General features: G+C 46.5%; 1 protein-coding gene across 7 annotated transcripts in view; it reads left to right on the top strand.

The window, feature by feature from the left end:
• SLMAP (sarcolemma associated protein) overlaps positions 1–27313 on the top strand; it is a 1535859-nt gene that overhangs the window by 1261446 nt on the left and 247100 nt on the right. For all 7 annotated transcript variants that reach the window (XM_069643684.1, XM_069643683.1, XM_069643687.1 and 4 more), the window contains one exon: positions 9805–9922. In XM_069643684.1, coding sequence (XP_069499785.1) covers positions 9805–9922 — 118 coding nt within the window. The remainder of the gene's footprint in view (positions 1–9804; positions 9923–27313) is intronic.

Below are 27313 nucleotides of genomic sequence, written 5' to 3' on the forward strand. Positions count from 1 at the left end.
ATGGAGGGAGTAAAGAGAATACACCCCCCGATAGCTAACCCAGCTCCCGGATGGGACCTTAACGTAGTACTTACAAAACTCATGGCATCACCTTTTGAACCCATGCACAAAGCAACTCTTAAAGATCTCACTCTTAAGACTGCTTTTCTAATAGCTATCACCTCCATCAGGAGAGTAAGTGAACTACAGGCTCTTTCTGTTCTAGACCCCTTTGTTACAGTTCACAAAGATAAAGTGGTTCTACGCACTCACCCAAGGTTTGCTCCAAAATTCATCTCAAAATTCCATGTAAACCAGTCTATAGAACTACCAGCGTTCTTTCTAAATCCTTCCAACTTGGGAGAAAGGACTCTGCACACACTAGATGTGCGCAGAGCGGTCATGTTCTACATGGAAAGAACCAGACCACTGAGGAAGACTAATCAGTTCTTCGTCTCGGTGGCAGCAGGAAGAGAAGGGGATGCAGTTTCAAAGTCCACTATTTCTAGATGGATTGTCCAATGCATCACTCTCTGCTATACTCTTGCTAAGAGAGAACTGCCCTTTAGGCCAAGAGCACATTCTACTCGAGGCACGGGGGCGTCCATAGCATTCATTGCAAATGTTCCCCTTGAGTCCATCTGCAAAGCGGCTACCTGGAGTTCTGTGCACACCTTTACAAAACACTACTGTCTAGATGCAGACTCTAGATCTGACTCCCAGGTGGGACAGGCAGTATTAAGACATCTTTTCTCTACTGTTCCTTCTCATAACCCACCGCCAACTCCGGGTACTGCTCGCTAGTCTATGCACAGCATGTGATTCTAAGCAGATTAACAAACATCAGAAGACAATGCATTACTTACCGTAAAAGCATTTCTGATGGTTGTATCTGCTTAGATTCACATGCGCCCACCCTTCCTCCCCGCTCGGATGGAAGGAACATAGACATCTTTCTATATTTCTCTCTTTTCTGTATTTACTCACGTCTAGAAGGCTCCCTCAGGGCAGAAAAATACAAACAGAGGGACCTCGACGCGTGAGGGATTGTGGGTACAACACACGTCACTATAGGGATAGTGTTACAGACACGCCTTGTCGACGTCCCCTTTTCGACTACGAAAAACAAAATGCAATACTCCGCAGTGACCACTGGATGTCGGACCTATGCACAGCATGTGAATCTAAGCAGATACAACCATCAGAAATGCTTTTACGGTAAGTAATGCATTGTCATTCCTCGAGAATAGCAACTCTTACTCGATGGCTTCCTCATCCGAACCGACGACTCCACAGTCTGGCTTCAAAAAATGTCGAGTCTGTGGAAAGAAAATGTCGTTGACCGATCCTCACAGGATCGGTTTGTGGTGCTTGGGATCGGAGCACCAATGTTTGGAGTGCGTGGACTGCATGTCCATGATGGCGAAAGCCTTGAAGGAACGTAAGGGGAAGCTTGAGAGAGGTAAGACAGTTAAAACTCCTTCGAAAGTTTCCTCGGCAGAGTCGAGACATTAGTCTCCTCGACGACACAGGAAACATTCTCGTTCTAGGTCTCGAAGCCGTTCCGACCACTCTTCGAGATCCAAGCATTCTAGTAAGAGATGTCGAAGATCCCCTTCCTCGTCTTCTGTTTCTCCGGAAAGAGTCACCTGCCCCACAAAACATAGCTCTCAGGCTGAGTGGGAGGAATTCTGTAAAAGGATGCTTAGCGTCTTCTAGAAAGCGGCCTCGACCCCCTCGAAGACAGCCGAGGGTGATAGCCTGGGTGAAAGACCCGAAAAATCGAAACGCAGCGAGTCATTGCACCCGGCGAAAAACTAATCGAGAGCGTCACAAACCCTCGAGCAAAGGCACTAGGCCATCGACGCCATCGTCGCAAGTCCCTTCGACTCATAAATCTGCGTCGTCAACGCCATTATCGAAGGACTCATCGACGCATAGGTCGATCGAATCGACGCCTTCTTCGACACCGAAAAAAAACAAACCCACGGCCGCCACTACCTCACAGCCAGTGGTAATACCCAGGGCCTCTAACACGACTTCAAGAATGTCATCGACAATCTCGAGTAGGATTCCGATCCTCTCGAGTTCTTCGAGGCCTCTTCCAATCTTATTGACGCCTTGTTCGGTGTTTTCGAACCCTTTAACGTCCGGTTCGACGACGTCGACGTTTTCTCAATCGATTATGACAAATCTAGCCCCATCTGCTCTGGAAATGGGATTTAAGCCATTTCCAAGGTCTGATCATTTCAGACCTTTGTCTTCAATTTATGAGGAAGGGGAGGATTCGGATCAAGAAAGACCCTTTGGGGGTCCCTGTGGGAACACCTGAACCAGAGGAATTTACCTCTGAGGAAAATAGGTTAAAGGATCTCTGAGAATCCTTACAATGAGGCAAGTGGGTTAGATACTTCCCCAGAAATAGAATTTGCTAAACCAGACCCAGGGGAACATGCCGAGACCCCTTACAGAATTTTAATGGCAAGAATTGTAGAATTCATGGGTTGGTCTACACCTTCACCTGCATTCCAACAGGATGACCTTACAGACATCTTAGTTAAAGGCCCACAGGAGGATCCTGTGGTTCCATTTCATGCTGCATTACAAAGTAAAGTATTGGCTAACTGGGAAAACTCCTGAGTTTATCCCGGCGGTTAACAAAAAGTTATCAGCCAAATATAGGGTATCTACTACTGACCCTGATTTTTGTCTAAACATCCAACTCCAGAGAGTCTGGTTGTTCAAGCAGCAACTACATCAGGCAGTAGATCGGCATACCCTACTGTTCCACAGGACAGGGATGACAAAAGATACGACTCTATGGCTAAGAAAGTTGAAATCTATTAACGCTACTTGTACGCTCTCAATGTTCAGCCATGCACTTTGGGAGTGTGCTTCATCAGCGGTGACTGCCTCCCAGAGGGAGAAGAAAGGGAAGTGTTTCTAAACATCATTAAGGATGGTAAAGACGCACTGCTCAACTCAACATGTTTCATTAAAAAACATACTTCTATAATAAATACCTGTCTTACGTGACATCATACTAAGTGGCAAACTAAGAAAACCTACTTGGCATTGTGATTAGTTTAAGGGGAACATCTAAGTATACTTTCTATAAGGGATTGGATTGTGATTGGAACTCTACAGTCAGGTGCACACCTAAGGTCCATCCCTAGTGCAAGTCATCTTCAACAGTTACTTAATACAAGGTACATCATTGACTTTCAAACTATCAGGCCCTTCGTTATACGGCCCTCTATAATTGGTTGGCATGCTTGTACCCTTCTGGAATATTCAACTCGCTAGCAGCACGTAAACTGGTACCATAGGTGTTAGAGGGTGGACTTGACCATGTCTCCCCACTCAATTAGCCCAACAAGTATCATCACACATGCCTTCTTCCATTAGAATTGGAGTCAGCACTGTTCCTTTGTTCCTTTAATTTGCAGCTGACCTCTTTCCTTACCTCTCTGTATTTCTGCTTGATTCTTGCCTTGACAATTTAGCATCTTGTTTTCATCTCTTCTGAGTCCTGCTTCATTCATCCCAGACTGTTCATATCTTTTCACTAGATTCCTTGTTTCTGACTTCTCTCTTGTCTTTAAATCGTGTACATAGTTATCTTCTCTCAGAGATGTCTTTTCAATCACCCATACCAAGGGTACCGTTCGACCCTGGAACTTTCCTCTTGTCTGGCAGAGTGCGATATGTGTCAGGCAATGAGCTTTTTGAACTTGTACTTCTATAGCTATGAATATCTTGGAGGTTTCCATGACATAAGGTATGAAAGAGCAAACATAGCAACTCTCCTTAGAAGTTCTCTCTCCTACCTTTTTCATGTGCTGATACCACATGTTATTACCCAAGTGTGCTGTGCTATCTACATATGTGTTTATGCCTTCATTATCTTCCTTACTTCTTCTGTATCTCCCTCTTAACCTGTCAGCAACTTATGGAAATATCTCTAAAGCAGCTCTGCTCTGTGGCGATAACACAAAAGGTCTTGGCTTCTCAGTAATAGGCAAATCTATGCGAGTTACTGGAGTGGGGAGAATCAAAGGGACTTCTGCTTTATATGGACCAATAAAATAATAAATCAGAAGAAACAAGAAAGCACAAAACATAATGGTGCATATGTATATCACAAACCAACATATTACTCCCCACCACTTGTGCCATTGTGGTGTCTCTTGGGCTTGCCCATTTTCTGGAAATGTACCATTTTCAATATTCCTCATGTCGGCTGTACTCAATTTAATGAAGGAAAAAAACTTTACTCCGACAGCTGTAACCTATGTTGTAACTGTAATAATTCTTGTACTATTGCTATGAGCAGCCTCTTAATCACTGAGCCATTTTTAGGTTCCTGCAAAAAAATATGAATGTCAACATCACGCCTAACAAGATCAGGAAAAGCTTGAAGGATAAATAAAAAAAATAGTAAGCACTAGACGATGCAAATCTCCCTCTGGGAAAACCATATCAACCACACAAATATGCTGTTAGAAACAAATCGGGGGACTGTTCTCTTTTCCAGTTGTCAAATCCAAACTCAAAATCTAGATTTCTGTGGCTCAAGCAATGAGTTTGCACGTCTGCTATAATATCTATAAGGAGAGTCTGGGGAGAGCCACGGTCCAAATGCAAAATTGCATTTACTTAATCAGCAACCTTATTGTCCTTCTTCTTCGTCATTGAACGAGTCTGCAAATGCTGAAGTTCTTCTTCTTGTCTTGCTTCTGGATCGATTGTTGGGGGTACAACGGTCTCACCAGTATGTATCTTTACGTCATTGAGGTGGATCCAAGCTCGCCTTCCTTGGACCTTTACTGCTGAGGGAGTAACACCCTCCACCACGTATGGTTCAACAAATCTTGGCTCATGCCACATCCTTGTGAAGTTCCTAATCATTACAGTGTCACCAGAAAACAATTCCGCTGCTGATAGTATTTCTGAAGACCCGGTTGCTGAATGGTTTTCATCTGTGTTTTGAAACCGACTACCCTGGCACTTGAGTTGATCTGAAATGACAGCGATACTAGCGTTCTCAGAACTGGAGGGCCATCCACTCGGAGGTAGCCCTTCCTTTTCCAGCATGCTAGCTCTGCATGTACGGTTGATGTCACATAGGTGGAGTCACTGTAAACCATCACTTCCTGCTCTGCATGACTTTCAAGCACCACAATAAGCACTACCATTTCTGTTGCTTGTGCTGAAAAGTGCGAATCCCTTCAAACTGGCATTGATTCTGCTGACCGCATCAGTAGGGCCATGGCGGCAAGTACTACAACCCGCAGATTTGCGTGGTTGCGAAAGTCTGGGTTTGCTTCAGATGTACAAGCCAGACTTTTAAATATGCCCTTTGACGGCTCTTCTTTGTTTGGTAAGAAGGCGGATGACAGCCTAGAAAAGTTAGACATCCAAAGCAGCAGCAAAATCCCTGGGAGCTGCAATCTGTCTAACGCCATATCGCCCCTCAGGAACCTCTTGGAGAGGTAAGTCCTTTCGCTTTTATTCCGCATTCGGAAAAGGCAGAGGACAGTCTGTTCAAAGAGGTCAAAAAAGATTCACCCGAGGTGGACGGGGTAAAAATACAAGAGCAGCAGCAGCAGATACCTCTTTACCCTTGGCACCTGCATCAGCCGCCTCTAAATCACTCTGAGGACTCTCCTCACAAGACACCAGTAGGGGGCAGGCTAACTCAACATCTGACGGAATGGCAGGCTATTACGTTAGATGCTTGTGCATTTGAGACAGTTGCCCAAGGTTACTGCCTGCCTTTTCTACGCATTCCTCAGTCATCCACTGGGGAACAGCTCTCGGAAAGTTCCAGATCTGCTCCTCTTGCAGGAAATTGTAGACCTGCTGGAGAAAGGTGCCATAGAACCGGTACCTGTAGCGGAGAGGAACAAGGGCTGGTACTCCCCCCTACTTTCTCATACCAAAGAAAGACGGAGGACTGAGACCCATCCTGGATTTACGAGAATTGAACAAGTTCCTCAGGAAGGACAAGTTCAAGATGGTAACTCTCTCTCAGATCCTTCAGGCCCTCCAGCTCCAGGACTGGCTGGTATATCTGGACCTTCAGGATGCTTATTTTCATGTGCCAATCCATCTCAAACACAGGAAATACCTAAGGTTCGCAATTGGCGGCTCTCATTATCAATTTTGAGTTCTGCCATTTGGGCTGACCTCCGCCCTGAGGGTCTTCACCAAGCTAATGTCGGTAGTGGCTGCATGTCTAAGGAGGGAAGGGATTCACGTCTACTCCTACCTGGACGATTAACTGATCAGAGCTGTATCTCCGGAACAAGCTCAGATCCAGCTAGATTATGTCTGCCACTTCTTTCACAAACTGGGCTTCTCCCTCAATTTAAAGAAGTCACAGATGATGCCATCACAGAGACTCCAGTTCATTGGAGCGGTCCTGGACACTTCCCTGGGAAAAGCCTCGCCACCAGAGGTGAGGGCTCAAGATATTCTACAGATGGTCACCAAGTTTCAAAATGCCCAACGTCTCCCAGCCTTCGACTTTTTGAGGTTGCTAGGCCTCATGGCATCCTGCATCTTCCTTGTGCCAGAGGCTCGCCTGAGAATGAGATCTCTTCAGTGGGCACTAAGAACTCAGTGGTCGCAATTCTGAGGGAGAATGACAGATCTCATTTAGGTTCCGGACAAGGTGGCTCGAGACCTTCAGTGGTGGGCCTGCCAGGAGAACGTCTTGAATGGAGAACTGTTTTGGCAACCATGGCCGGAGATAACCGTAGTCTCAGATGTCTGACTCACGGGGTGGGGAGCCCATGCCAACGATTTGACCATCAGCGGTCGTTGGACTGCATCGGAGTTCAGACTACATATCAACCTGTTAGAGCTGAGATTAATCAGACTAGCGCTGAAGGCTTTTCTGCCATCTGTACAGGGGAAAAATGTCCTGATAATGACGGACAACACAGTGGCCATGCACTACCTCAACAAAAGAGGAGGCGTAGGATCACTGCCTCTGTGCAGAGAGGCGATGCAGCTCCGGCTTTGGGCAATCCAAGAAGGAATCTCTCCATCGGCAGTTCTTAGCCGGAGAGAAAAGCTTGACGGCGGACGCTCTGAGCAGGCAGAGTACAGTCTCCCACGAGTGGTAACTAGCTCAGGAAGTCCATCAGGAGATCTTCGCCCTTTGGGGAACCCCTCAAGTGGATCTGTTCGCCACCAGCATCAACAGGAAGTGCGATCAGTTTTGTTCAAGGGAATTTCCCCCGAGAGGAGCTCAAGGGGATGTGTTCGTAGTGGACTGGGAGTTTCCACTTCTGTACGCGTTTCATCCAGTCCCTGTCATTCCTCAAATGATCACGAGGTTGAGAAGGTTCCGGAAAGCCATGATCCTAATTGCCCCGGACTGGGCCAGGAGAACGTGGTACCCGGACCTTCTGGACATGTCCATCTGCCCCCCAATTCGTCTTCCACTCAAGGAGAATCTTCTCTCGCAGAATGGACGTCAGGTTCTCCATCCAGACATCAGAACCCTCAACCTTCACGCTTGGTATCTGAAAGGTTGAGAAACAAGGATTGGGACCTCCCAGATGACGTCATGGAGGTGTTGCTTTCGGCAAGAAGGCCAGCAACAAAGACTTTATACCGCTGCCGTTGGAACAAATTTTGCAGCTGGTGTAGAGAAAAGAATATCAACCCCTTTTCATGTGGTACACCAACGGTGTTATCTTCTCTACTCTATTTCTGGCCTTCAGGTTGGCACTATCAAGGGCTATCTCGCAGCGCTATCGATCTTCATGCGCACTGCAGAGGAACCATCTTATTTCAAGTTACCCTTAGTAATACAATTTCTGAAGGGATTAACCAATGTCTATCCTCCAAGACCATTCCAAGTTCCCTTATGGGACTTAAATTTAGTCTTAAATTTCCTAATGGGTACTCCTTTTGAACCACTCCACTCTTGTTCGCTAAGGGTTCTCACCCTTAAAACTGTCTTATTAGTGGCATTGACATCTGCTAGGAGGGTAAGCGAATTACAAGCTCTATCTTGTAAACCCCCTCATACAATTTTTCATAAAGACAAAGTTGTCCTACAAGTGAAGCCTAATTTCCTCCCAAAGGTGGTTTCTGAATTTCACATCACTCAGAAGATTACCTTACCTTCGTTTTATCCCCCTCCACATCCGGAGAAAGACGAAGAAGGGCTACATAGGCTGGACCCAAGGCGGGCTTTGAGCTTTTACATCAGCAGACTTGCTAGGATTAGGCAAGCAGACCAACTGTTTGTAGGTTACTCGGGGCACAAATTGGGATTACCGATAACAAAACAGACCATTTCCAGATGGATTATTTTGGCCATTCTGGAATGTTACAAACTGGCAGGGAAAGAGCCTACTCAAAATCTTAGGGCTCATTCAACCAGGGGTATCGCAGCCTCTTCGGCCCTCCAAAGAGGAGTACCGATTCGAGACATATGTGCGGCCGCCACATGGTCGTCTGCACCTTCATAAGATTTTACAACCTGGATTCCTCCTCTAGCCAAGAGACTAGATTTGGCAAAGCTGTGTTGCACTCTGTTCATTCTTGAAGGGAACATGGCAATTTTACTCCCACCTCCAGTTACTCACCACTGCTATGGGAGTCTATCAAGATAAGGAATACATCGGAGGACACAATCCCTTCGAAGAACAAGTTACTTCTTACCTTGTAACGTTCTTTCGATGGGATATTCCTCCAAAGTATTCTTTACCTCCCCTCCCATCCATCCCCTCAGAAAAACTTCCCTTGTGGTTACAGCTTACGCTCCTTCTGGGTCAATAACCAATTCATGTAAAACTGTTAACGTCAAAACGGAACTGAGCAACGGACGCTGCGCGAGTCTATTTATACGCATGATGACGTCGGCGCTGATACGGAGGCCGTCGAGGGACATCGGCTCGAGGGACGTCGACGCGCAGCGCCCTCTACTGAAAAAAAAAATTCCGAGGCCAGCAAGCTGGAGATGATCTATCAAGATAAGGAATACGTCGGAGGAACATCCCATCGAAAGAACGTTACCAGGTAAGAAGTAACTTGTTCTTCTTCTGAGTGTTATCCCCTAGCAGGTAGAGAGGTGCTGAAAGGCCTCAGTGATCAGTCTTTCAGGTACCTAATGGCCACCAACTCTGTAAGCAGGTGTCTTTGGGGATTGCCTTGCCTCTTTTCTTTTGTAATTTCTAAATTTTGCAATGCAACACTTAGAATCTGGTATGGTTTCATAGCTGATTGCGCCCATAGAAAGACTAGATCATTAAATAAAAATTAATCCATTGGTATACAAATATTGTATGACTACAATGTACAAAATACTAAGAAGAGTGTGCCAACAAAACTTACAAATAAAACACTAATGCACTGAAACCTGGGAGTGTACAGGATTATTATATGAATGAACTTGGTATGAAAACAAGAGTTTTGTGAAGTAGCCCACATATCTCAATTATTGTTCTCATTTATTGATGGTCACACAGTCATGAAATTGCACCAACATTCCTGCCCTTGCTGAAGGCTGTCCATTTTTGAGTGCGTACAGGCATTCCCCATTTAATTCTCAGATGTTTTATAAAATATTTGTTTAGATATATTTATGACGGATACCAGTGTGCGCTTTACTCATTTTAAATAAGTTGTTTTAGATTCCCCCCAGACAATTTGCTATCAAATCAAATAAATACTTAAGATCTATCTTAAGTCCATTACTTAAATGTTTTAACTGAGTCTTAACCTGCTGATTCAAGTTATTTGTATCATGTGTATTTATTTTGCTATGTTTTTTGTTCAATACCATTTCATTAATTGCAGAGGACTTGGAGAGGTTGAGGGGAGAATGCTCTATCCTTGATTCTGAATGCCGTTCCATAAAAAACGAGAAAGCCTCATTGGTGAAAGAACTGGAGCGTCAAGAGAAGGCACTAAATAGGTAATATTATATTTTTAGGATTTATACCACACGCTACGCGTTTTGCATGGTCTTCAGGTAAGTGAAGAAAAAGCTTTACAATTTTCTAGACATTGTGCCCGTGGCTGTGTACAAATGTCCTGACTGTTTTGGTGTTTCCCTCTGATGAAAACCTCTGATTAAAAATATAAAAGGCACTTCTCATGGGTTCCTTCCTCCCATGGATTCCTCATCTTTGATATACATCTCCCAGTGCAGCTGCTCTTGGGAAACCTTTCTGCTGACAGGGTGCAGCGTAGCGATGTCTGCTCTGTCAGGTGCCTCTATGGACCCGGTGCTGAACCTGACATCGGAGCCAGTATATATAGAGGTGCCACGACCCTTAGGTACTTGATTTGTGCACACTGCTCATTTTAGGAACACTGCTTCTTTGAGGATTTTTGCTTCGAGTTTTTTTCTTGATAGAAATGTCGAATTCAGCAAAGTCTTGGGGGCGGGTGGGTTCAAATGACTGTTTCAAACCCGCACTGAATTTGCCTTTACTGCCTCGATGAGTGTTAGGCAGAATCCTGTGCAGTGCCCTTAGGGACCACTACACACAATTAAGACTACAGGTGGCAATACAAGTGTTACCTTTGGTACAAGCCTGTACTACTATGTTAAAGTGGTAGCAGTAGTGGAGCAGCCAGGCTTATCTCAAGAATATATGAGCAGTAGCAGAGATTACACAATGGGACCACAATTACAGTGACTCACGCAAACACTGACTCAAGGTTTCAGGTAAAAAAATATAAGTACATTTATTTTTAAACCATTTGTTATAAACACGACACTTCTATTAATTCAAAAACCACACGTAAAATATACTACAACTAACCAATTCACTTTGTACGGTATAACTTCAAGGTAAGTACCCTGTGTTTGAGCGGACCAGTGTTATGAAACAAACGTTACCGGGAGTACACTTGCGATCAATTTTTGACAGTAATGACAGTTCGGTCTTACTAAAGAAACGCGTATCCGCGGCAAGTAATGTTACCGGGGCAAAAACACACTTAGCACCTGAGATACCTAGGGAGAGTTGGGGGCAAAAATCAAAGGCAATACTTTTGTCAAGGCAGACAAGATCAGAGAACACTCTTAGACAGAAATTCGAAAGTCAATAGGCCGGAGCCAGTGTCAAGTGGAAACGGGTTACTGTTGCCGAGGATCACACAGTCTGATAGTTAACGATTCAATGTAGCCAGGAGTACTTAGATATTGTCAACAGAGGAAGCAAAAGTTATAAGAAGGAGGGAAGACCAGGGCAATCCTTGGAGGCAAAGAAAAGGGGTTCACCCACATTCCTCTAGCAGAACACAGTACCTTATTCAATGAAGAAGCTGGTGCCACGGCCGTTGTTCCTGGTAGTTTCCTGCAGAGCCTCGGTTCCTTGAGCTTCGATCCGAAGGAGGACGTCTGGAGTGGTCTGCACCGCACAGGGCTGAAGCCGGCAACAGCGACGGTGAATAAAAGGTGCGCTCTTTAAAAACAGGAGAGGCTCTTCAGGTGGCTTTTCCGGACCACTACAGCAGTGTGCAGTGATTTCCACCACAAAGGGGATCCTCTGGCTGTAGAAGATGAGCTGGTTATCCCCACCAAGCTCAAGGGAAGAAAACTCCTGACTGGATCTTCTCTGGTCGTCGAAGGGTAGATAGCTCAGGACTGCAGCAGGGCTTCACTGGGACGGGATAGTTGCAGCAGTCGACTTCTTCTCCGCTTCTTTTCGGTTCCTTGTTGTTCCTGTGGCGACTCTGACTTCTTGCCCAAGAGACCTGCATTTTATGCGAAAATCCCCCATTCACACAGCCTGGCTGTCAATCACGCAGCAGGGGGGTTGTCCGGCCCAGACAACCACCTCAGCCAATCATGGCAAAGTGCGACTTGGGTTTCCTAGGATACCCTGTGCAGGGGGTGACTACACCCCTCCCTCACATTCATCCCACCTAGACACCCAGGCGCCTGGTTTGCCGCACAAAGTAAAACACAAGAAGGACTTTAACAAAAAGAAACTGCAAATAAACCTGACTGGAGCCAAAAGAAAAAGTATTTTTGTTAAGCGGGTTTAAGTTTGAGGCTAATATAATAGCCAAAAAAAATACCACGTTTATATAGTATAATCGCGGTAGAAAAGTTAGGGTAGATATCACTGCTGCCAGCCAAGTCTAAATGTTAAGAGTGAAACAATACTCTAGGAGGTACAGATAAAAAGGGCTAAGGATTAACGCTTTCCAGTACTCCATGTAAGATGGGGTGTACTGGATCTGTGGTTAGATGACTAAGTAAAGTTAATGGCAACTTTACCCTTTTCTGGGGGACAGTAGTCAGCCTCAGAAATGGAGTTGGTGGGAAGTCTAAAAGACAACCCTGTGTCACTGCACTGAAGGTGCTATGTAACACACAAAAGAAGGGGGATACTGAAGTGGTGTGCTCCAGAGCCCACAATCACAAAAACAGACGAAATACACATGGCAAAACGCAAGTAAGAGTGGGAAAAAGAGGTAGTCTTACCAGGTGGAAAAAATAAAATCCAGAGATTCAGCAAAGCTGCTGGGGGACTCACTAGGTAAGGGAAATTAGCCATTGAATGAGAATTCTCCCTAACAATGAGGGACCCAACCCGCAGGATTGTGTCATGTCAGTCGATGCACCCCAATTTGTTTCGAAAATGCTAGGTGTAGTTAACTTTTCTCCACATGAAGAAAAGTGATAAAACAACCTATTTCAGGCTGCCCTGCACGGATCTCCACACTGAAGAACTCTCTAGATTAAGAGGACAAAAAGAGATCCCGGTCTCCAGGCGGTTTTTCTTCCTCGTCGAAGATGAAGAGCCACCACTCCAGGGAATCTGGTGAGGATACAACCTACAGGTACCTTTCCCCACTCAATCCTCTACTGTGGAGGAATGGGAAGTCTTCAGGACTAATATTTCGAAGGGATTGTGTCCTCCGACATATTCCTTAACTTTGATAATACGTTTCCAGCTTGCTGGCCTCGGAAATTTTTTCTGTAGAGGGCGCTGCGCGTCTACGTCTGCCGAGTTGATGTCCCTCGAAGGCCACCGTATCAGCGCCGACGTCAACATGCCCATAAATAGCCACGCGCTGCATCTGTTGCTCAGTTCCGTTTTACCGCGCTTCGTGGGGCCTCGGAACGTCGTTGTTCAGTCAGGATTACCCTATATCTACTCGAATAATACTTACTCGTTCTCGATGGCATCTTCATCGGAACCGACGACGCCGCGATCCGGCTTCAAGAAATGTCAAGACTGCGGTAAAAAAATGTCGATAACTGATCCACACAGGATCTGCTTGTGGTGCTTGGGAGCCGAGCACCATTGTTCGGAGTGTGAGGTGTCCATGACGGCGAAAGCCTTGAAGGAGCGCAAGGGGAAGCTCGAGAGAGGTAAGTCAGTCAAAACCTCCTCGAAGGTTTCTTCGGCTGAGTCGAGGCATTCGCCTCCTCGCCGTCAAACATTCCCATTCTAGATCTCCCACCATTCGTCGAGATCAAGACACTCAAAAAAGAGACGTCGAAGATCCCCTTCTTCGTCGTCTTCTGTTTCCCCTGAAAGGGTCTCCTGTCCCACCAGAGACAGCTCTCAGGCTGAGTGGGAGGAATTCAGAAAGAAAATGTTAAGCGTCTTCGAGAAAGCGGCCTCGACCCCCTCGAAGACAGCGGAGGGTGATATCCCGGGTGAAATACCCAAAACGCCGCGAGTCGCAGCACCCGGCTAAACATTCCACCCGAGAGCGCCACGAGCCATCGGGTAAGAAGGCACCATCTTCGACGCCGTCGTCGAAGATTCCTTCGACGCATGGATCGGCGCCATCAACGCCGTTGTCGAAGGGTTCCTTGACGCATCGGTCGATAGACTCGACACCGATGAAAGAGAAGACCAAGGCTACTCCACAGCCAACAGTGATTCTAAGGGCCTCTGGCACGACGCCAAGACCGTCGTCGATGTCCTCGAGTAGGATCCCGATCCTCTCGAGTTCTTCGAGACCTCTTCCAGTTTTCTCGACGCCGTTCTCGGCGCCTTCGAAGCCTGTCACATCGGCATCGACGTTTTCTCGTCCAATAATGACGGGTTTGGCTCCTTCTGCATTAGAGATGGGTTTTACACCATTTCAGAGGTCAGAGTACCCTGGACTATCTTCAATCTATGAAGAGGGGGAAGATTCTGACCCGGAAACATTTGGGTTACAGAGAACCACACTGCCTATTTCAGAGGATTTCATCTCTGACGAAAGAAGGTTGAAGGACCTACAGGAGCCACTACATGAGGCAAGTGGGCTGGACACTTCCCCAGAAGTGGAATTTGTTAAGCCAGACCCAGGCGAACATGCCAAAACACCCTATAGAACCCTTATGGCAAGAATTATTGAATTTATGGGTTGGTCTGCGCCTTCGCCTGTTTTTCAACAGGATGACCTAACAGACATATTAGACAAAGGTACACAGGAGGACCCTGTGGTCCCCTTCCATGCAGCCTTACAAAGGAAAATTACATCTAATTGAGAAACTCCTGAAGTTATCCCTGTGGTCAATAAAAGATTGTCAGCCAAGTATAGGGTAACGGCTGCTGACCCTGAATACTTATCAAAACACCCGACTCCAGAGAGCCTGGTGGTTCAAGTGGCAACTTCATCTAGCAGTAGGACCGCTTACCCTACTGTTCCCACAGGATAGAGATGACAAGAGGTATGATTCTATGGCGAAGAAAGTCTTCTCTGCTTGTAGCACGGCGTTGAAGTCCATCAACGCTACCTGTACGCTCGCCAGGTTCAGTCACGCACTGTGGGAGTGTGCTTCTTCAGCGGCTGACTGCATACCCAAAGGAGAGGAAAAGGAAGCCTTCCTTAACATTGTTAAAGATGGCAAAGATGCCATGTGCGAATCACTTCAAACTGGCATTGATTCCACTGACAGTATCAGCAGGGCCATGGCGGCAAGTACAACAATCCGCAGGCATGCATGATAGCGAAAGTCTGGCTTTGCCAGATGTACAGGCCAGACTTTTGAATATGCCCTTTGACGGCTCTTCACTATTCGGAAAAAAGGCTGATGACAGTCTGGAAAAGTTGCAGACTTCTAAAGCAGCAGCAAAATCTTTAGGAGCCGCTATCCGCCAAACTCCTTTTCGCCCCTCAGGAACCTCTGGGAGAGGAAAGTCTTTTCGCTATTATTCCGCATTCGGGAAAGGGAGAGGACAGCCGGCTCAAAGAGGCCAAAGGAGGTCCACCCGAGGTGGAAGGGTCAAAGGTACTAAGGCCGCCGCAGCAGCAGCAGGTGCGTCTTTACCCTCGGCATCTGCATCAGCCGTCCCCAAACCACTCTGAGGCCTTTCCACACAATACACCTGTAGGGGGCAGGTTAACTCACTATCTGACGGAATGGCAGGCTATAACGTCAGATGCTTGGGCATTGGAGACAGTTGCCCAGGGTTACCTTTTCTACACATCCCTCAGTCATCCACCGGGCAACAGCTCTCTGAAAGTTCCAGATCCGCTCCTCTTGCAGAAAATTATAGACCTGCTAGAGAAAGGTGCCATAGAACCGGTACCTGTAGCGGACAGGAACAAGGGCTGGTACTCCCCCTACTTTCTCATACCAAAGAAGTACGGAGGACTGAGACCCATCCTGGACTTACGAGAATTGAACAAGTTCCTCAGGAAGGACAAGCTCAACATGGTAACTCTCTCTCAGATCCTTCAGGCCCTCCAGCACCAGGACTGGCCGGTATCTCTGGACTTCAGTATGCTTATTTCCATGTACCAATCCATCTCAAACACAGGAAATACCTGAGGTTCGCAATTGGCGACTCTCATTATCAATTTCGAGTTCTACCATTTGGGCTGACCTCCGCCCCAAGGGTCTTCACCAAGCTGATGTCGGTAGTGGCGGCGTGTCTAAGGAGGGAAGGGATCCAAGTCTACCCCTACCTGGACGATTGGCAGATCAGGGCTGTATCTTCGAAACAAGCCCAGGCCCAGCTAGATTGTCTTCCACTTCCTTCACAAACTGAGCTTCTCCCTCAATTTAAAGAATTCACAGATGATACCATCACAGAGACTCCAGTTCATTGGAGCGGTCCTGGACACTTCCCTGGGAAAAGCCTCGCCACCAGAGGTGAGGGCTCAAGATATTCTACAGATGGTCACCAAGTTTCAAAATGCTCAACGTCTCCCAGCCTTCGACTTTTTGAGGTTGCTAGACCTCATGGCATCCTGCATCTTCCTTGTGCCAGAGGCTCACGTGAGAATGAGATCTCTTCAGTGGGCACTGAGAAGTCAGTGGCCGCAATTCTCAGGGAGAATGACAGATCTCCTCCCGATTCTGGACAAGGTAGCCCGCGACTTTCAATGGTGGGCCTATCCAGAGAACATCTTGAAAGGAGAACTGTTTTGGCAACCATGGCCGGAGATAACAGTAGTCACAGACGCCTCACTCACGGGGTGGGGAGCCCATGCCAACGACTTGACCATCAGCAGTCGTTGGTCTCCATCGGAGTCCAGACTACACATCAACCTATTGGAGCTGAGAGCGATCAGACTACCGCTGAAAGCTCTCCTGCCATCAGTACTGGGGAGAAATGTCCTGATAATGACAGACAACACGGTGGCCATGCACCACCTCAACAAAAGAGGAGGCGTAGGATCACTGCCACTGTGCAGAGAGGCGATGCAGCTCTGGTTTTGGGCAATCCAAGAAGGAATCGCTCTATCGGCAGTCCACCTGGCCGGAGAGAAGAACTTGACAGCGGATGCTCTGAGCAGGCAGAGCACAGTCTCCCACGAGTTGGAGCTAGCTCAGGAAGTCCTTCAAGAGATCTTCGCCCTTTGGGGAACCCCTCAGGTGGATCTGTTCACCACAAGCACCAACAGGAAGTGCGATCTGTTATGTTCAAGGGAATTTCCCCCGAGAGGAGCTCTAGGAGACGCGTTCGTAGTGGATTGGGAGTTTCCACTCCTTTACGTGTTCCCACCAGTCCCTGGTATCAGGAGGTTGAGAAGATTCCAGAAAACCATGATCCTAATTGCCCCGGATTGGGCCAGGAGAACGTGGTACCCGGACCTTCTAGATATGTCCATCTGTCCTCCAATCCGTCTTCCACTCAAAGAGAAACTTCTCTCGCAGAAGGGAGGTCAGGTTCTCCATCCAGACACCAGAACCCTCAACCTTCACGCTTGGCTTCTGAAAGGGTGAGGTACAAGGATTGGGATCTCCCTGATGACGTCATGGACGTGTTGCTTTCGGCCAGAAGGCCAGCAACAAAGTCTTTTTACCGCTGCCGTTGGAACAAATTTTGCAGCTGGTGCAGGGAAGAGAATATCGACCCTTTTTCATGTGGTACACCAACGGTGTTATCGTTTCTACTCTACTTGGCAAACTCAGGCCTTCAAGTTGGCACTGTAAAAGGCTATCTCGCAGCGCTTTCTATCTTCAAGCGCACTGCGGAGGAACCATTGTATTTCAAACTTCCTTTAGTGATACAATTTCTCAAGGGATTAACTGTTTATCCTCCAAAACCATTCCAGATTCCCTTATGGAACTTAAATTTAGTCTTTAACTTCCTAATGGGCACTCCATTCGAACCACTTCACTCTTGTGCGCTGAGATTTCTCACGCTTAAAACTGTCCTATTGGTAGCACTAACATCTGCTAGGAGGGTGAGTGAGCTACAGGCTCCCTCCTGTAAACCCCCACATACAATCTTCCACAAGGACAAAGTTGTCCTACAGGTGAAGCCTAATTTCCTCCCAAAGGTGGTTTCTGAATTTCATATTACTCAGAAAATGACCTTGCCTTCATTCTACCCTTCTCCCCATCCGGGGAAAGAGGAGGAAATGCTACATAGGCTGGACCCTAGGCGAGCTCTCAGCTTTTACATCAGCAGAATGGCTAGGATCAGGCAAGCAGACCAACTGTTTATAGGATACTCAGGTCACAAGTTGGGACTACCCATAACAAAACAAACCATCTCCAGGTGGATTATTTTGCCCATCCTGGAATGTTATAGACTAGCAGGGAAAGAGCCACCCCAAAATCTCAGGGCTCATTCTACCAGGGGTATCGCAGCCTCTTTGGCTCTCCAGAGAGGGGTACCGGTCCGGGATGTATGTGCGGCTGCCACATGTTCGTCCGCACATATATTCACAAAATTTTACATTCTGGATTCCTCCACTGCTCAAGAGACCAGATTTGGCAAGGCCGTATTACATTCGGTCCATCCCTAAAGGGATACATAACACTCCACCTCCAATTACATGCCACTGCTATGGGAGTCTATGAAAGATAAGGAATACGTCGGAGGGGACAATCCCTTCGAAGAACAAGTTACTTCTTACATGGTAACGTTCTTTCGACGGGATGGTCCTCCGACGTATTCCTTATCGCCCCTCCCATCCATCCCCGCTGTGATAACTTCCCTTGTGGTTGCAGCTTACGCTCCTTCAAGGTCACTAACCAATTCAGGCATGACTTTTCTTATGCTACAAAATGGAACTGAGCAACGGACGCAGCGCGTGGCTATTTATGGCCATGGTGACGTTGGCGCCGATACGGTGGCCGTCGAGGGACATCGACTCGGCGGACGTCGACGCGCAGCGCCCTCTACAGAAAAAATTTCCGAGGCCAGCAAGCTGGAAACGTATTATCAAAGATAAGGAATACATCGGAGGAACATCCCATCGAAAGAACGTTACCAGGTAAGAAGTAACTTGTTCTTCTATAGATTCTGATCTTTCTACAGATTCCTCATCCTACCGCACTTGGAAGTCCATAGTCTCAATTGCCTTTTGCAGTCACGTTTCTGGGTGCAATGGCATGAGGAGCAGAGTGCTATATTTGGGCAGCGGCAATTAATTGCCAGACTGCCCTATTACTTGTTCTGATTTTGTTCAAAGATTGAAATATGGAAGAAAAAGTTAAGCAAGCGTTCATTGTTTTCTGTGGTTGTTGTTTCTATGCTTCTCCCCATTACTGCAGGTTTCCTCTTGCAGGTTCAGCCCGAGGGGGCGGGGAAGGGAGGGTGGAACGGAGGTAAGGGGGCGTAGTGCATCATTTGATATAGTGTTTGAAGTTATGTCTTTTGTCGAGGAATGGCGCAGCCGTATACGAGCGAGTCAACGACATCAAGTGGCACTGCACCCCTTGTCGAAAAACTTTGAGCAACCTACGCTGGATAGCTATCTATCAAGCTGAAGTTTCTGTGGGACACCTATCTATAGAAAGAACATAACTGGTAAGTAATTTCTCCTTCTTTGCACACATTTGCAAACCATAACTGCTTAGATGTCTGGTTATGACGCTCGTTTTGACATCAATGTTTTTCCAGATGTTCTTGTTTAGGTGGTGTCCTTACTATTCTCTATCCACCAGGTCTTCTTACTGCTTTGGAAGGCTAGCAAAGATGACAAATCCATGGGAGGAAGTAATCCTTTAGAACAACCAATTACATACCTCTCTTTAATGTTCTTTCTGATGGATGTTCCTCCCACAGATTCCTCATAGCCCTCTCTGCCTCTCTTGGCAGATAGGTAGTACGCTTTGGTCCCTCAGCGTTGGAGTGCTACGGGGGGAAAAATTTTAGCCCACGGTGCGTGGCACCTCTATATATAATGGTCCCGATGGCATCCGGCTGTCAGTAGCGCTCTTGCCCTCGTAGTGTAGCCGAGGAATTCTTCTCGCCAATCTACCGAACTAGTTGATACCATGAAAAACCAGAACAATTGATTGGCGGAAAGATGGAATGCCAACGAAGATCCCAGAACCGCATGGAACAGTATACTGGGACGAGACATCTTCTTAAGATGTACAGGCAAGACCCCCAGACAACTGCAATAAGAGCAACAATCACAATGGTGCAATTCTATGCCAAAATGCAGACATCTAAAGAGAAACCAACCACTAACCTGTGCAGTTCTTCAGAGTGTCAGAATATCCCCAGGAAGGAGAAGAAGTAATGTGGAAGTGTTTGTGGCAAACCCAAATACGAAATGACGAGGAATCAACCAGAAGTGAAGGCAAAGCAGGAAACAGGAGGCGGATCCAAGCAGATGTCCAAAGAGCAACACCTAACCCGACGGCACGAGGACGCCTAAAGGTACATTAAGGCAGTCTCTCGTCCGTGTACCAGTGGTGCAAAGTTCCAATGCAGGAGTGGAAACCGTAAGCGGGAAACAGTACAAAAAGCTGGCCGGCAAGGTATAATAAATCCAGTGGCGGTCCGAGGTCGAAGAGCAGGGCTGGCAGCAAAAGTACAAAGGAGTAAGCAAGGCAGATCCGTTGGCGGTCCGAGATCAGGGAGCAAGGCTGGCAGTAAAAGTACAAGGGAATAAGCAAGGCAGATCCGGTGGCGGTCCGAGGTCAGGGAGCAAGGCTGGCAGTAAAAGTACAAGGGAGTAACCAAGGCGGGTCCGGTGGCGGTCCGAGGTCAGGGAGCAAGGCTGGCAGTAAAAGTACAAGGGAGTAAGCAAGGCAGGTGCGGTTGCAGTCCGAGGTCGAGGAACACGGGGAAAACAAGGCAGAAAAAACAAGAACCTGGATACGAGGAAATGCAAGCCGCTAGAATACAAGATTCAGAAGCGCCGGCAAAACGTACAGGCGTGGCTTAAATAGGAATCACATGAGCACAATACGTCCTTCAGCGTGCATGGTGAAAACTGAAAGCCGTGAGAGGACGCCATCATCTCCATGCCAACTTCCAAGCTCCCGGCAGACAAGGTCTTAAAGGGACCGTAACCACCGTTCGTCGGCAAATACGAGATCCATAAGTATTAGGTCTCGTGGAAGCCGGATAATTACGGCGTCCTAACACCGATGAGTTCTGCCAATACTTGACACCGGCGGTGTTGCGCAGAGGCATCTGATTCAGCTGCGCTGTTCCCTCTTGCGGCAGAATGATTTCCAAAGAGCAGCTGCACTGGAAAATGGATATGAAAGATGAATAATCAGTGGGAGGAACATCCATCAGAAAGAACATTAATGAGAGATGTTTTCTCTTCGTGGTCTGAGATTTTCATCTATAGTCAAAAGTAGATTAATGCATTGATGCCAAAACACTAAGTAAGGCATTCACATATTACAGACTACTAGTTTCTTTAGTGGATATTTAATCTGTATTTTATTAAGTGGTCGTTTAATTCATTAATATGCAGTGTATTTTGTATTTTAACGATTTTATCTTGAGCTCTTCACCAAAAGCGATGATACAAAAAAGATTTTAATAACGGTACAATCAAGGGAACAATGTGATCCAATTAACACTGAAGAGGGGCAAGAGCAGTATTCAATTAGTCGAAAGAATAGATAAGAGATGGGCTTTAAGGTTGGACTGAAAAACACAAAGTAGGAGAAGAACAGACAGAAAGAGGGGGACGGTTCCAATGTTTTGACGCAAGAAGAGTAAAAGACCTGAAACGATAAAATGCACATGGAGGCTTAGGAACTGATTCTGTTATCGGAGAAGGAGTAGGGGAATAAAGGGAAACCAGCGAAGAAAGATAACAAGATTATGAAGACACTTGACAAACATCGAAAGGAAATGATAGAGGAGACAAGACTCAAAAGGAAAAAGCTATGTTGTGAGTAACAATGGTGTAATAGAGGTACGAGGAGACAAAGAAAAAAGGAGACAAACTGAGAAGTTATAGATAGAATGAATACGAAGTAGATGAGCAGCCGGAAGACCAAGAAGAAGAGATGAACAGTGTAGTCAGTACGAAAAACAATCAAGCAGACAAAAATAAGGTAGTACCATGAAATGTGAGTTGGGGTTGAGCACGACAAATATTAAATGGAGCATAACGACAGGAACGAGCAGTGGAGAGAAATCTGCGAGGAGAAAGAAAGAGAAGGGTCAAAGATTACACCCAAATTACGAGCAGAAGAGGGAAAACGGTAGAAAAGATGGTGGAAAGGAAACAGAGGTGGGAAGAGTAGGAGGGATAGTGGAAGCAGGAAAGAAAAGGATGCCAGTCTTCGAAAGATTGAGATGAGGAGGAGGTCAACTGATTTTTGGACAGTCTAGAGTTGGTTAGAAACAGTGGAATGCAAAGTGTCATTGAAGGAAGAAAGGGAAAAAAGTGAGAGAAGTCTGCATAAAGATGAGAAGAGATTAAAGGAAGAAATAAGAGCAGAGAGAGGGTCAGCATAGAGCGAAAATAAGAGGGTGCAAAGAAACAAACCCTTGAGGAACACCATGGATAATATTTTGCTGAAGAGGTGCATCTAGCCCATTTTACGGAGTAAAACCGCCCTGAAAGGTAGGAAATAAGCCATTGAAGAACAGAACCAGAAAAGCCAAGAGTTGAAAGGCCAGGAGTGATCCAAGGTTGGGGAGATATACGAGTGGATGAGACATGGTGAGCAGGATAGACTGAATCAAGTGCAGACTGTAGAGTAGAATGCAAGTACTTGAAGCGTCATCAGGATAAAGGGAAGAAAAGGGAGAAATAGATGGCAGAGAGGAATTTAACTAAGGAGGAAATGTAAGGTAAAGGAGCAGAGGTTAAACCAAGTGAAGATGGGTATCAAAGGAGGAGATGGGGTTCAATGGGAGAAGAAAGTGAGCCGGAGAGTTGAAAATGGTCAGAATGGTAAAAGGGGTCAGGTTTCTGGAGAAGAAAGTGACAATAAAAATGAGATCAAGACTGGAACCAGATTGATGGGAAGGAGGTGATGGGAAGAGATTTAAGTGATACAAATCAACAAGTGTAATTAATGAAGAATAATTTGAAAGTGGTATAGAGTGGGAAAATAAAATCTCCCAGAAGAAAGACAGGTGAAGAAGAAGAGAAGATAAAAGATAAAGATGATCAATGAAGTCTGTAGTTGAGCCCGGTGGCTCATAGATAATAAGTTAAACAGGAAAAGAGTTGGAGAAGGCGGAAACATTATGTTCAAAAGAAGTGAAAATCGGGAGACCAGGAGGAAGTGGTAGAAAAGTCCAAGAAGATTTAAAAATAATTCCAATACCTCCACCACGCCCAGACGTGCAAGGACTATGGGAGAAATAGGTAGCTGATGTATGAAAATGAAGCAGGGATAAAGGAATTATCAGGAGTAATCCAAGTTTCAGTGAGACAAAGTAAGTGTAAAATACAACAGAAAAACAAATCAAGAATATAGTGTTATTTACAAAGAGTAGGAGCATTTAGAACACCAAAGTTAAACGCAGCTATGGGGTCTGAGGAAATAGGAGGAAAACAGGTTACAGCAGTCGTGTATGTGACTAGATAATGGCTGAGGAAAGGAGCAGGTGGATACCCTAGCTGGAATAAGGATAGGCATAAATTGAAGCAAAGAAAGGAAAGTAGAAATGAAATAAGTGGCATTCATGACAGTATGGCGCGTGATCAGGCGCGAGCAGGGTCAAACCGGGAACGACGATTCCCTTAAAGGAGTCGCCCTTTGATGAAGGCTTCCGCAGGTGAGGTGGTCTAGTCAGGGGACTAAATAGGACCACGATAGGCACGTGATACGTCACAAGACCCTTGTGCCAGCAGGACAAGCCGGAAGATGGTGCAAGGATGCAGGGGCCAGGGGGTTCATATGTTGACGAAGCTTCAACTGTGTCTTCTCTTCTAGGAGCAATCTGGCGAGACAACATCTTTATAGTCTTGGTTAATTCCTGCAAATACTCTGAAACTCCTCCCACAAAACTCCTGTTGCCCTGTGAGCATCTGATGCGGTGCGTGTAGGCTTGAGACGGGTGTGCATTCTTCTCCCCATCACTATCCCGTGCAGGGACAAATGGTGGTCTTTACTTGGCTGCGTTCTCAAGCTAAACAAAGCCAAAGGGAGACAGTGCAGCCAGTCAGGCAAGGCAGGAAAAGACTCCTCATGGTGGTGGCAAGCCGCGATGTTGAATGTATCCACGTCTGCCTCCTCCAACCTATGGCAGCAACACAGTTTGATGACCGCTGGTAAGGCACTGGCAAGTATTGAACTTGTAGATTGAGACATCGATATGCTCAATTTGCATAATTGTCTGAATCTATTGGGACTGGCATCAAGTTAGATTAAAGTTAATTGAATCCTCATCTAGATAGATGTCCTCCAACACAGCTACTCTAAACATCTCCAACCAGTGGACATAGTGTGGTTCAACGACCCTTTCATCAGCTCCCATTTTCCTTGGCTCTAAAGGTAACGTCTAAGTTCATACTTTTAGCACGCACTACGCCCTCTCACTTTAGGTACTTATTTATGTGGACTCCACACCCTGAATTATCAGAACGTTCTTATACATTTCTTTCTGCACCACCATGCCATGCCCCAAACAATTTGTTTTTAAGCTCTGCCGGGACTGCAGCTCCAAGTTATCCATCACCTACCCCAGAAATATCTGCATGTGGCGTCTGTGGACGGACCATGACATGGAGTAGGCATAGACTGTACTTTAGTCATTCTTCGACTGAGGGATAAGGTACATTTTATCCATCCAACGGGGCATCTAGAGAGTTGTGGCAGGAGTTTGAAGAACAAATGTTTGCCCTCTTTGCCAAGGTCAAGACAGATATGGCTTTGTCCTCTGTTTTCTGCAGCTCTGCCAACAACTGCACCTGAAAGAGCCTATGAAAGGAGTTGTCGGGTTGCAAGCTATCTAGCTCTAATCCCTTGAAGGCAGTGACTGCCTGAGTGTCCAGTTCGACCATGAATACTGTGGGAGTCAGTGCCCCGAATTCAACCGCAAGTTCCACCCGCACTGCTTTGCAGTCCTTGTCTTATGCCCTGGTGGTGAGGACAAAGTAAGGAAAGAACGAAAAGGATAAGCATTGCAGGAGATCCTGCTCTCCATGCTGATGTTCGCACCAGTGTTGTTCTTCCTCTTTTGAAAAGAAGAGACACCGCTCCATAGAGTCTCCAAAGAAGGTGACTCCGGTACCTTTTCCAACCCTATCTTTCATTCCGGATTAAAGGGAACAGTTTTGCCTCAAGATGCTTGACATTTTCGCTAAGGCGCCGATGGGACCCACCACGTCTTCTGGAACAGGCAGCATATCTGCTGGGGTTTACTCCTGCACAACTACAGGCTCAGGCCTGGACCCAAAGAGGGTTGAAGTCCCCCGGCGCCGCCAGGTTCCGCCTTAGACCGTTATGGTTTCTACATCGGTACCGACTTCATCAGCGCCTATCAGCGCTGTTGTCGACAGGACCCAACTAGAATATGCTACTCTTCCTTTAAAACGCTTTGTTGAAGAAGTGCATCATCTACGATGAAGGAAACCAGGTGCACTTTGAGTTGGAACTTTTGATCTCCAGAGAAGAGCAACTTAATGGAGGAAGTTCTGTGAGGAAGGTGAGGATGTCCAGGAGATGGTCTTGGACCACCTGAAGGCCAGTGATCTGGACACCTTCCCATAGCTGGAATTTCTTCCAAGGCACCACTCCTGTAAACCTACGGCCTCTTTTCAAAGAATGATGGCTGATATCCTCGGGCTATCTGCTCCATCCAGGCCCAAGATTCAATTTGCAATAACGCAAATTCTGCATGAAGTCTCCAAGAGGTTAGCACTGCTATCCTTAATGTGGCAGTAGAGGCCCCCATATTAGAAGTGTGGGAGAAGCTGGCCACTGCGCCTGCTGTTGACAAGTGAACTTCCTAGGCAGCAACGTCCTACCCCCTTGAGCCCGGCCTTTTTGTACACTCATGCCCTCCTCCCTGTGAGCTTAGTGGTACAAGCCACAACAGCAAACCTGAAGTAATCCTCCTTAACAGAGAGGGTAAGAGGCTGGATGCCTGGTGAAGGCATGTTTCTGCTTCAGGGAGTCTCACCCTTTCAGCAATTAACACCTATTGTGTCCTGGCGAAGTTCTCTCTTGGTCTAAAGTCCGCATTGCCCAATGTGGCTTATCACATCAGTGAGGGGGAGGTGAGGGAGGGCTGTTAGGCATAATCCTGTGCAGTGCCCTTAGGGACCACTACACACACATAAGACTACAAGTGGTAGTACATTTTCACCTTTGGTACAAGCCCGTACCACACAGAAAAAGTGGTAGCAATGGCTGAGCAGCCAGACTTATCTCAAGAGCAAATGAGCAGTAGTAGAGATTACACAAAGGACTACAATTACTGTGACTCAAGCAAACACTGACTCAAGGTTTCTGGTTAAAAAGTAGAAGTACATTTATTTTTAAACCATCTGTTCACAAAATACTTCACTTCTATTAAATTAAAACCACACTCTAAATATACTACACACAACCAATTCCCCTTGTGCAGATCAATTCAAGGTAAGTACATTGTGATTTGACAGACCGGTGTTGTGCAACAAAGATGTTACTGTGGGTTAATACGCGATCACTTTTTGACAGTAATGGCAGTTCGGTCTTACGAAAGAAAGGCGTACCCGCGAGAAGAAATTTCACCGAAGTCAAACACACTTAGCACATGAATTAACACAAGAGAATAGGAGATAAAAATCATAGGCAATACTTTTGTCAAGGCAAAGAGAATCGGAGCATACTTTCTAAAACGTAGATAAGTCAATAGGCCTGCGCCAGTGTCTTTTGGGACAGGGGTCCTGTTGTCGAGGATCACATGGTTAGAACAGTTCACGATTCGAGATTGCCAGGAGTACTTGGATATTAGCAAAAGGGGTAGCAAATGTTATAAGAGGGAAGGAAGACAAGGACATGCCTTTGGTGAGGAAAAAGGGTTCACCCCCAATTCCTCGGAGTTGGACACAGTACTTTATTCGTTTGAAGAAAAGCTGGTGCTATGGCAGTTCCTGGTAGTTCCTGCAGACTCGCGGTTCCTGGAGCTTCAGTCGTGGTGACAAGAAGGACGACGTCTGGAGCGATCTGCACTACCCAGGGATGAGGCCAGCAGCAGCACAGCAACGGTGAATAAAAGGTGCGCTCCTTTAAAACAGGAGAGGCTCTTCAGATGTCTATCCGGACCACTACAGCTGTGTGCAGCGATTTTGACCAAGAAGATGATCCTCTGGCTGTGGAAGGTGAGTTGGTTGATCCCACCAGGCTCAAGGGAAGATGATTCCGGATGAGATCTTCTCTGCCGTGGAAGGGTAGATAGCTCAGGACTGCAGCAGGGCTTCACCGAGACTCGGAAGTTGCAGCAGCCTCTTCTTCTCAGCTTCTCTTCAGTTCTTTGCAGTTCCAGTGGCGACTCTGACTCTCAGCCCAAAAGTCCTGCCTTTTATGCCAAAATCCCCCATTCAAACAGCCTGGCTGTCAATCACTCAGCAGGGGGGTTGTCCGGCCAGGACAACCACCTCAGTCAATCGACACAAAGTGCTACTTGGGTCTCCAAGGAGACCCTGTGCAGGAGGTAACTAAACCCCTCCCTCATATTCAGCCCACCTAGACACCCAGACACCAAAGGAGGGCTTCTGGACAGAAGCC

This window comes from Ambystoma mexicanum, chromosome 2p, assembly GCF_040938575.1.
Source record: "Ambystoma mexicanum isolate Mex_15411 chromosome 2p, UKY_AmexF1_1, whole genome shotgun sequence".
Taxonomy (NCBI): domain Eukaryota; kingdom Metazoa; phylum Chordata; class Amphibia; order Caudata; family Ambystomatidae; genus Ambystoma; species Ambystoma mexicanum.